This window comes from Schistocerca gregaria, chromosome 2, assembly GCF_023897955.1.
Source record: "Schistocerca gregaria isolate iqSchGreg1 chromosome 2, iqSchGreg1.2, whole genome shotgun sequence".
NCBI lineage: Eukaryota > Metazoa > Arthropoda > Insecta > Orthoptera > Acrididae > Schistocerca > Schistocerca gregaria.
This window is the reverse complement of record NC_064921.1, coordinates 762,934,047-762,946,324: the sequence shown is the minus strand read 5'-3', so window position 1 is coordinate 762,946,324 and position 12,278 is coordinate 762,934,047. Positions and strand designations below refer to the sequence as shown.

The following is a 12,278-nucleotide window of genomic DNA, read 5'->3' as shown; positions in this document are numbered from 1 at the left end:
TTGAACCAAAACAAGCAGTAGAAACTCTCACCGCGTGCAAGTGGGCATTATCCTGCTAAAATGTAAGCCCAGGACGGTTTGTCACGAAGGGCAACAAAACGGGTCATAGCATATCACCGTACTGTACTGTAACGGTGCCAAGTATCACAACCAAAGGAGCCCTCCTAAGAAAACAAACGGCACCCAACACTATCGAGGAAATGTAAGACATGTCATTCGGTCATAAGTGTGCCAATGTGGAGCGCCACGGCTCTTCACACAGCATTCTTCTATCGCACGTAACTGTATTTCGCTCTGCGGAATTCAGACAGTGCACATTAAAGTTTCCTTTGGTGCCTCACCTGCTTTCCCGTCGGCCGGTTTGACATCCTATACCCCTTTAAAAAGTCGCAATTAATACTGGGTGGGATAATTTGTGACTGGAAGAATAAGAACCTTTCAGATAATTTGCACTCTTAATTGGTTATTAGCTAATAACTGTCTCTTTTGTGTGATATAGAATTAAATATAGGAATCATAAAAGTAAAGAAAGAGATAAGGAAGACAGTACACGTTTCTTCAATCCTTAGGTCCAAGCATTTTTTCCTCTCTAATCTTCCTACAGCTTTACACGATATGCTTTCCTTTCAGTGAAAGAATCTATCATCTGATCAAAGTTCGTCAAACGTTTAGCTGCATCAAAAAAAGTCGTTGTCTAATACTGAAAAAGTTGTTAACACGAATAGTACCCAGGATTGGTGTGATTTCTAGATTTGATTACGTCTATTTTGTCACTGTCTACCAGACAAAACGAAATAGCTCTTTCTAATATTGCAGCAATTGCAAACACACGCCGAAAAAGCGAGACTGTTTTGGCACAAATTGTCATTTTTATGTACCTCACTTACGTAAAAAACGCGACAGAATATAATCCACGAAGTGCCGTATGGCGGGCGACAGTCAGGTTGGCATCCCACTGCTGTCTAGGGCGTCTCCGTACGTCCTCCTATCTCGTTGACTGGAGCAGAACTGTCTTCAGTGACGAGTCCTGCTTAGAACTGAGCCCCGAGGACCAGCAAAGACGTGTATGGACGCCCCGGACAGGGACGAGATACCAGTGTGTCTGTTGCTCACCATACGGCCCGACAACCAGGATCGATGGCCAGGGGTGGTGTTCCATTTCATAGCAGGACCGCTCTGGCTGTCATCCGTGGCACTATTACAGCACACAGATACGTCGACTATATTCTACGCTTGGTTTTGTTGCCCTTCATGGCAAGCCATCCTGAGCTTACATTTTAGCAGGATAATGCACGCCCGCACTCGGCGAGAGCATCTACGGCTTGTCGTCGCGCTTACCAAACCCTACATTGGCCAGCAAGGTCGCTAAATCTCTCCCCAATTCAGAACGTCTGGACCATTATGGCCGGGGCCCTCCAACTATCTCGGGCTTTTGTCGATATGGAGCGCCAATTGGAGAGAATTGGGCACTATATCGCTCGGGAGGACATCCAACAACTCTGTCAGCAAGCCGAATAACTTGCGTAAGGACCAGAGATGGACCAACGCGTTCTGACTTCCTAAATTTGTGAATCTCTTCCTCTTCAATAAAACTTCCAATTTTTCTGAAATTGTAGTCATTTGTTTGTCTGTACGTGTCCATCACATCTACCGATTTCCGTCCCGTTCGGGTAATTCCTTCATTGTGCTTGGCGTTCTTTTTTGCCCTTTTTCTTGGAGTGTATTTGACTTAAGCATGTAAATGAACTTGTCTTATTGTGTGAAACTTTTAACATAACGTTGTTGTACCTCTTAATGAGTACATTATAACAACAATTTAAATTTTTAAATTTGGCCAATAAGTACGCGAAATATTGAAATCAAATTTTTGTTGTTCCTAAATCTCTGAGAGAGGCAACGTGCAGCTGGTACTGGGTTCCGTTATAGATGTTTAGTAACACAGACAATGCATCGGAGTTCGTCAGTGCGCGATGCAGATCTTCGTGCATAATGACCGAGCGAGCGATATGGTTTATACTATGAAGAACTGGGCTCTCGTTTGGGAGAAGAGAACTGCAGATTTACGTCCGCCCATTCCTACTTTTAATTTCACGTAACTGCCCTCAATCCTGTTGAACTAATTCCACTGTTATTTCTTAAATATACGACTGCCGCCTCTTTCAGCCAACTAATCTACTGTTTCGTCCCTAAAAATCTGGGAGAGTGGAGCTCATGCGGGGGCTACATGACGCACTGTTCGCGAATGGAACGAGAAGGGGGAAATAATATTGTGATGTCAAGATTGCTCGCAGATTATATGAGAAAAGTGAAAATTTCAAACGGCCATTTTTTTCACAAAAAGCCTTTTGAAAGCCACTGTGTTTTCGAATCTTTATTGCTTATCTCTATACTCGTTTCAAGTGCCAGATCATGGAGAAAATGTTTGAAACATTACTTACTACGTGTGGTGTGGTCTTTATGTCAAGTAGTGCTTCCCTCTGGGGTTCCAAGTGCCAGGCCTCAAAGTCTTCTCCTTTAATTTACGCACAGTTTATGTCGTCAGCAGGGGCCATTAACATTTTGTTTGTATCAATAAAATATCTTTGTAAGGGGAGGAGACAATTTGAGTTTCAAAAATAGTCAAAGAAGGAAAAAACAGTGAATGTGTTGCATACTCATCCATAGGAAATAGCTACTAAAATGCTTACTCTGAAACAGAATGGAGAAATGTCAAGGAATTCCAAATAGGAAAGACGATGGCTGATGTATGCCATGATGTAATTTATCTGAGAGACCAGCCATATTTATCAGCTGCACAGGGACTTTCACAGAGAACTTTACAACATGTGATCCCAAGAATGGCGCTGATTAAGAAACAGATTACTGAAAGTAATTTTGTTATTTTCTAGTAAAAATTTAGAAACTATGAGAAATGTCTTTTGTTAACTACAGTTGTGCTAGTTAAAACATTACTGTTGCATTTCGGTATTTGTATTACTACAAATAAAAAGAACTGTGCCTCAGTATTACTGGCATCTGAAATAAAAACTTTCTTATTGGCACTCGGAACCAATTAGATCCCTGGTACGCCAGCCAGATTAATAAATTATTTATTCTCCAATTTGTTTTATAATTTTTGTTGCGTCTGTAAGAGAAATCTTAAATTAGCAACACCAATTTCAAACCAAATTTAGGATTTTTCAAAAAAATGGTTCAAATGGCACTGAGCACTATGTGACTCAACTGCTGAGGTCATAAGTCCCCTAGAACGTAGAACTACTTAAACCTAACTAACCTAAGAACATCACACACATCCATGTCCGAGGCAGGATTCGAACCTGCGACGGTAGCAGTCGCGCGGCTCCGGACTGAGCGCCTAGAACCGCTAGACCACCGCGGCCGGCTAGGATTTTTCATATTACGTTAATGTTAGCATATGTTTCGTTTCGATGCAAATAAAACAGGGATTCGTCCCACTAATTTTACTCATTCAGTATAAGTGAAAAACATCCACAAAGCTGAAGAGAACCGCGGATCTTTACCTTTTAGACGTGGCAATGAGACTAAAAATTTAAGACTAAGTTCATAGAGGGCTCGAAAAACATGTAAATAAACTGAATAAGTAATAAATAAGCATCACACAGACCTCAACTAATAACCTATTTCACTAAGGACTTTCTTCACTGTAGCCAGCAAGACTTAAAAAAAAAAAAAAAAAAAAAAAAACGGCAATGCAAAACCCAACGCCTGCTCTTGCTTTGTAACGTAACGATGTGGATTCGGTATTTCCTAGCAGACTTTGGAAAATCTTTCATTATAGTACCACACCACGTTCTTCTAGTCAACACACAATCAAACGAGAAATCTGGCCTGGTTTATCACTGTATTGACGATTCCGTGGCAGGTAGAACGCTGCGCTTTATTTTGGATGGAGTGTAACCCCGACATATAGAAGCATCTAGAGTATTCGCCCGTGTCAATGTAAAATGCCCATTACTGTTCTACATTGATGACTTAGTGGATAGCACCAACATTAATCTTATGTACTTTTGAAATGGGTCTATTGTCTTTGAAGTAGTGCTGTCAGACAAAAGTCGTAGTAGCATCCAATCGGATCTTGATAAAGAGTGAGTGGTAAACAGAGATACGTAAAGTTGTGTACTTCACGAAACGTAAACATTAATTCCTCTGGCTACATGAATCATGAGACACAACTGGTACTAAAATACTGAAAAAATGCGGTGTGTGGATAGAAAAGAGTTTTCAAAATACCTCTACGGCACATACTGCAATACTGTTAAAGAGTGTGAGAGTTTTGTCAGGTTGGATTAACAAGAGCATAGAGGTATGCAAAGAAAAACAGTCCGAATCATCAGAAGCTACTGCAATTGGTGTTTTAGAGCAACAGAAAGGTTTAAAATTTTAATGGTCTTGATCGCGATAAAAAATATAAGATCATAATTTTCCTATTTAGTTTCGTTTGATTAACGATTATCTACGTACCATGCTTCCTGAAGACGCACTACCTAAGGACAATGTTGACCGTAACATCATCCCTACGAAGTGTAACTCAGAATCGTGCTTACAGACGAATCTGTACTTAAGTACAATGTTGACCACATCATCGTTACTAAGTCCAACACGTCAACAGCAAAATTCGTTCAAAGCATGGTTGTTAACGTTTGAAACCGTCAGAAATGTCTTCTGACAGCGTTGAAAGTTACAGGCATGTCTCGATCTTTTCAGATGATTTCAAACGTTGCTACTCACTCTCTGAAAAACACAAAAGACTCTTATGATTGTTTTAAACTTTGAACATTTTTTTGCTATTGACGTGTTACACTTAGTAACGAAGAATTGTCCAACATTGTAATCAGGTACAGATTCCTTTTTGTAGGGAAAATTAATGATTCTGAGTTACGCTTAGTTGACGGTGGTGTTCTGACCAGTATCCTACTTTGGCACTGATTCTTTAGTAAGATCGATCTGAAGATGGTTGTTAATCAACCGAAATCGGCAATCAGCTAATTGCGATTTTTTATTGGGATCAAGACAACTAAAAATAACGCAGATGACTATATCTCCTTCAACAGACTAAGTCAGATCTTACGAAGTAACAGAAATGCTGCAGAATTTTCACTGACATACACTTAGGAAAAGAGGTTTAATATTTTGTTTAACCTACATAGATGTTAAGAACTGGATCTACAATGTTGTTCTTAAGGATCCGTCATTCCGTTCTCATACAGATTCTGAAGGCAACAACAGAACAGAGGGTATAAAAGCAGAATTTATTTCCAACTAAATTCAAGATACTTTAAATATTAACCTCTTGAAGAACCCTCTCAAGTAATTGGCACAATATATTAGTTGATTCAGTTGCCCAGATTATCGGAGGAATACCACTCTAACCCCCTCTTCCTGAATGTACAAAGCGCATGAACAAACTGTTCCTCACTAGTAATCTTGTATTTACGTATCTCACCAACTCGACGTACAAAAATACATCAGAAGAATTAAGTGACGTGTTTCTAAATTTTTTTCTGGATGAAGAGTTTTTAAGAGAATTGTAAATCGCTGGTAGAGATTCAGTTACGAAAATTTAGACACGTACACCAGCTAGACTACGCAACTTTCCCGCTGCTTCCATTGTATATTTTACACAAGAACCATCAGATCAACATAGGTGGCTTGATTATTCTGAGAAATCATTGTTGCTTGCCAATCCAGGAATGCTTGATTATTCTGAGGAATGATAGCTGCCTGCCAGTCCAGGAATTTACCTAGACACCTGCCTTTTGCAGGCAGTGCTTTTCCTTTCGAGCTACTTCAATGAGCGGATTTTCCTATTGATATTAAAAGTATACACATTCGCAATTTCTCTATTTTTTTTTTTTAATCAGGAGATAGATGAGAAAGATGTCGCTGGTAATGCAGTATCGCATGGTGCTGAATATGAAGCACCTACACTGGAAAGACAAACACTAGGTTGATTGATATATAGAGTCGTAGGTTACGGGAAAGCTGCAAGTTTTGAGGCTTTGGACATGGTTATTACGTTAAAGTCAATACATCATTACTAGTGGTTTTGAGGGGCACACAGCCATAATTTAATGTTGTCTGACTTAAATGACTACTCAGACTGCGCTGTATTGATTTAATTACTTTATTTTGCTTCATCGGTCTCGGAAAATCTTATCACAGCATCAAGATACGTGAAATTGACGTATTTGAGTTTTCAGTCACATCTGAACATGGATGTGTCATTACGTCCCGAAATCGACAATGTGAAATAAAATAATGAAATCAGTGCAGTTTAGGGTGTGCAGTCAATTAAGTCAGGCAACATGGAGATCTTGTTTTGGAAAACACAGCCTACTTTAATACTAATTTTCCACCCATTATATTTGTTGTTTACTTTATTTTCAATCGATTTTGAGGCCTTAAATGGCTCCTCTTCGAGGTATTAAAAGCTTCGAAATCGATTGCGAATGAAATAAACAACAACCAGATGAGAGGAAAATTTGTATTGAAGTAGGCTGTGTGCTCCAACCTAAAATAATTTACAGTTATATTACTCATTATCTCTCGTCATGGGAGCAATAACATACGTATCAGCACAATGTGGGAGAACAGATGGTACGGAAACGTGCATCTGTCATAGGACCAAACGAGAGCAGGCCATGATTATGAAGAAAATAGGAAAAATGGACGACCGGGGAGGATGAGAAGCCTTGATTGGGTAGGAGACCGGGGAGGGGGGGAACGGAGTCTAAGTGGGACTTGAATGGATTTCCTACAACTGCATGACTACTCTGCAATTCACAAATAAGTGATTGGCAGACGGTTTATCGAAACATCTTCGGATTATTTCCTTGCCGTTCCGCACCCGAGCAGCGTTGGGGAAAAGCGAACACTTAAATCCATCGTGCAAGCTGTGATTTCTCTTATTTTATTACGATGATCATTTCTCCTCTCCGAGAAGAAAGTTTATGATTGATATTTAGTGAAAAGATCTCGCCGCAATTATTTGTTTTAATGACTGCCACAGCAACTCGTGTATCATATCCGTGACATTTCCTCCCCTAACAATCCAAAAAAATCTGACATCCTTTCAGATCTTTCAATGTCTTCCGTCAATCCTAGCTGGTAAGATCCCTTACTGCACATAAATACACTATCAGATGACGGACAATAGTAGTGTCGATAGTTTTTGTCGCGTCTTCTAAACGTTCTGCCAATAAAGAGCAGTCGTTGATTTTCCTTCGCCACAATATTTTCTATGTGATAAATCCCTAGGCATTTAGTTAAATTGACAGCCTTGAGACTTGAGCGATTTGTCGTGTAACCGAAATTTAATGGATTTCTCATCTGGATGACCTTACAATTTTAATTATTTAGAGCCAACTGCCACTTATCGTATCACGCAGATATCTCGTCTGAATTATTTTGTAATTACGTTTGATCTTCTGGTGACTTTACCAGACGGTAAATGACAGAATTATCTGCAAACAATCAAGGAAGGCTGCTCAGACTGTTCCTAAATCGTTTGCGTAGATTAAGAACAGCAAAGAGCCTGTTTCGCTTCTTTGGAAAAAGCCTGATATCACTTCTGTTTTACTCGACGACTTCCTTTCAGTTGCTACGAACTGAATCCAGTCGCATCCAGAATCCAGTCGCACAAGTGAGACGATACTCCATGGACAGGCAGTTCCTCTTGCGAGGAACGGTATCAAAAGCCTCCCGGAAATTTAGAAATATCGATTCAGTTCGAGAACTCCTCTCTAGAGCACTCATTACTTCGAGGGAGTCAGAAGCTTGTTGCGTTTCACAAAAACTATATTTTCTGAACATGTGCTGACTATGTGTCAATAAATCGTTTTCTTCGGGGTAATTCGTAATGTTCGAACACTCTGTATGTTCCAGGGCCATATTACGGATCTTTCGTAGAGAGAGTGATTGTCTATGATTGCTAAGTATGGAACAATCATATAAGCATACTCTGAAAAGTACCTAACTGGTACGTAATCTGGATAAAAGACTTGCCTTTATTGAAGTAAGTTGCTTCGATCCTCTGAGGAAATCAACTTCCAAGTTTCTCATGTTTGCATCTTTTCTTTATTCGATTTCTGGAACATTTACTTCGTTTTCTTCGGTGAAGGAATTTCGGAAAACGTTGTCTAGTGACACAGATTTGGTGGCTATGTCATCAGTAATGTAAACACTGCTATCGCGCAATGAAGATAGTGATTGTGTTTTGCCGCCGGTGTTCTTTACATATGACCAGTTTTTTTTCTGACAAACTTCGAGGCAGTGTTTCGTTGTGAAAACTATGAAAAGCATTTCGAACTGAAGTCCCTTCGTACAGGATTGATTGAAGTTCGGATGGATTTCATTGTCTGGGAGAGAGCGACTGTTGAAGATTTGCTGGTAGAGGATATGGAGATTTTGTAGGTCGGTGAGATGTGTTGGTACAGCCGTGGCAGAATACCAGGATTGTAAATAAGAAGAGGAACAAGGGAGCTGTCGTAGCCGAACTTGGCATGTAACGGAGCGAAGTAACTCAGTGGTAAGGCACTGGACACGTATTCGAGAGGACGGGATTTCAGATCCTCGTCCAGAGTTCCAGATTTAGATTATCTGTGATTTATCTAAATCGTTTACGGCGAATGCCGGGATAGTTCCTTTGAAAGGGCAAGGCCGATTGCCTTCTCCATCCGTCCCCAGTCCCAGCTTGTGCTCAATCTTTAATAACCTCATCGTCGAGGCACGTTAGATCCAAATCTTCTTTTGCTTTACAGCAGGTGCTCTTCTTGAAATGGGATCAGAACTATGAAACTTAGACAAGCAGCTCGATTTGACGGAATATACCCTGAACTTTTAGCTCTCTGTGGGCCAGCTACAGTAAAATGGCTTATCAACTTCTCAAATATACTAAAACGCGGAAACTTTCCACCTGTGATGAAGAAAACAAAAGTATTAGCCATACTGGAACCCAATAAAGATCTCACAAAAGTGGAAAGCTGTCATCCAATAACCCTTCCAAGGGTCGCTTACCATCTGTTCGAGCGTCTAATCTACTACAGAAATTTTGAAGTCATCCGCAAACATTTCCCTTAGTACAAACAGCGTCAGATCAGGCAGAAGTTGTAACGATCTGGTACTCTCTCTTGCTACTTATACCGAAAATGGGTATGAGAAGAAATCAGTAAATGTACTTGCCTTTTTGAATCTATGATCTACATCTACATCTATATGGTTACTTTGCAATTCACTCTTAAGTGCCTGGCAGAGGGCTCCTAGGACCATTTTCCAACTACTTCTCTACCATTCCAATCTCGAATGGCGCGTGGAAAAAAGGAACACCTAAATCTTTCAGTTCGAGCTCTGATTTCTCTTATTTTATTATGATGACCATTTCTCCCTAGTAGATGGGTGTCAACAAAACATTTACGCATTCGGAAGAGAAAGTTGGTGAATGAAATTTCGTAAACAGATCTCGCCGCAAAGAAAACCGCCTTTGTTTCAGTGACTGCCAACCCAAATCGAGTATCATATCAGTGACACACTCACCCTTATTGCGTGATAAAACGAAACGAGCTGCCCTTCTTTGCACTTTTCCCATGTCCTCCGTCAATCCTACCTCGTAAGGATCCCGTACCGCGAAAAAATATTCCAACAGAGGACGGACAAGTGTAATGTAGGTTATCTCTTTAATGGATTTGTCGCATCTTCTAAGTGTTCTGCCGACAAAGCGCAGTCTTTGTTTCGCCTTCCCAACAATATTATCTATGTGGTGTTTCCAACTGAAGTTGCTCGTAATTATAATTCCTCGCTATTTAGTCGCATTGACAGCCCTTAGATTTGTGCGATTTATTGTATATCCAAAATTTATCAGATTTATTTTAGTACCCATGTGGATGACCTCGCACTTTTCTTTGTTTAGTGCTAATTGCCACTTTTCACACCATACAGAAATTCTCTCCAGATCATTTTGAAATTGGAATTGATCGTCTAATGATTTTACCAGATATATTAGTTGCTTATGACAGGGTTGGCGAGAATGACTTCTTTTGAAATTTTTGAGTGTGATCCCATGAGGTAAATTCACGGAGGCCGGCCGAAGTGGCCGTGCGGTTGTAGGCGCTACAGTCTGGACCCGCGCGACCGCTACGGTCGCAGGTTCGAATCCTGTCTCGGGCATGGATGCATGTGATGTCCTTAGGTTAATTAGGTTTAATTAGTTCTAAGTTCTAGGCGACTGATGACCTCAGAAGTTAAGTCGCGTAGTGCTCAGAGCCATTTGAACCATTTTTAAATTCACGGAATTACTTAACAACATGTTAAGCAATAGCATACTCTGTTGCTGAATACTGCTGTTCCACATGGATCACTAACGCTTACACTAAGAAGATACTCCTATCACACTCTGTTGCTGAATACTGCTGTTCGACATGGATCAATAACGCTCACATTACCGCGCGGGATTAGCCGAGCGGTCTGAGGCGCTGCAGTCATGGACTGTGTGGCTACTCCCGGCGGAGGTTCGAGTCCTCCCTCGTGCATGGGAGTGTGTGTTTGTCTTTGGGATAATTTAGGTTAAATAGTGTAAGCGTAGGGACTGATGACCTTAGCAGTTAAGTCCCATAAGATTTCACACACATTTGAATATTTTTTGAACGCTTACATTAAGAAGGTAGAGGTGCAACTCAGGTAATACAAATTATTACAGGATCTACTGGGAGTGCAAACACCTCACGGCTAACTGTTCTCAGCAATATCCTCAAAGAAGATCAGAAGCTCTCTTGAAGGTTTTTAACAATATTAAGAAAAATCCTCAGCTATCCATTCATCGAGATGTTGCACAAGCAGAACCCAAGTGTTGGTTAACTATCAAGTGTTAGTGCAAGACATTTGAGGGTGGTTGTTGATAGGATGGGATCGTCTTAAATGGATAAGTAGAGCTCGTGGAGGTGGAAGATACAGGTGGATAGTCCTATAAATATTGCTTGGGATATGGAAGGAATGCTAGCAGTCTTGCCGCAGTGAGAAGACCGGTTCCCGTCAGATCACCGAAGTTAAGCGCTGCCGGGCTTGGCCAGTACTTGAATGGGAAACCGTCATGGCTGCCGAGCGCTGTTGGCAAGCGGGTAGTACTCAGCCCTCTTGAGTCCAATTGAGGAACCACTCCACTGAGAAGTAGCGGCTCCGACCACGGAAACTGATAACAGCCACATGCCCCTCCATATCCGCATGCAATGACGCCTAACTTCTGCACGGCGATTGGTCAGTACCGTTGCGACTTCCGAGACCTGTCCGGACGGACTTTATCTGGAAGGAATCATCTAGGGAAGCTTCGATCTGAAGAAGGAGATGAGCTGATTGAGATGGAGCTGGAGGGTGTGTTGTGACTTGTGTGTAGGATGGAGGAACAGGAAGGCAATCGGCCTGGAGGAGATGAGTTTGGGAACGAGCTCGGAGGTACTCACGTTGGGAGGGCAGCGTGATGATGAGGATGAAGGCGGCGCCGGCGAAGGCGGCGTACTCGACCTGCGTGTAGAGCAGGTAGACGATGAGCGGCAGCTGCAGCGCGATGCACCACACGCAGTGGCCCCACAGCACCACCTTGTCGAAGCGGCTCACGTCGTTGGTCATCAGGTTGACGACGCCACCCGTCGCCGTCACGCCGCCCTCGCTCGGCGTCTGACGGCTCAGCCGCAGCACCTGCGCATGACAAGCCCGCCTTTCTGTACGCGAAGCCAGTTTTGTGGCTCGAGCGACGCAGGGCAGTGCAGTGCAGGAAAAGCTGCGCGATGCACTGTGAGCCCGACATGAGCGACTGTACCTTAGCCTGCATCGTGCACTGTTTCCTCGCGAAACAATGACTGAACCTTAGATCTCAGTCGATAGTCCCATTCTGATGAGGAAGAAGACGCGCTGTTGTTTGCTGCACTTAATAAATCAGAATGGAAAATCGGATACACGGGTAGTAAGAAACAACACGGTGAATCTGTAAAGATGTCAGCGTTTTCTGATGCACGGTTCACTAAGTACTTGCGTTTAAATCGGAGTCAGTTAAACGAGGTCCACGAGCTTGTCCACATATCGCCTTTTCCTGAAGGTTGTAATACCCAAATACTAGGTGGAAGTCAATAAAAATTGGACGTGTTGTCGACATAAATTTTATTTGCATCCCTTACAGGAATAACCACAATCTAAATTTAGTTACTCTCATAATTCAGCAGCTGGAATAAAATACGTAAGCAAGTGTCACAATCAGTATTTACAACATGTCGTAT

General features: G+C 41.7%; 1 protein-coding gene across 1 annotated transcript in view; it reads right to left on the bottom strand.

The window, feature by feature from the left end:
- LOC126334985 (ATP-binding cassette sub-family C member 4-like) overlaps positions 1-12,278 on the bottom strand; it is a 378,851-nt gene that overhangs the window by 220,231 nt on the left and 146,342 nt on the right. Inside the window, exon 5 of the mRNA XM_049997794.1 lies at positions 11,469-11,703. Coding sequence (XP_049853751.1) covers positions 11,469-11,703 — 235 coding nt within the window. The remainder of the gene's footprint in view (positions 1-11,468; positions 11,704-12,278) is intronic.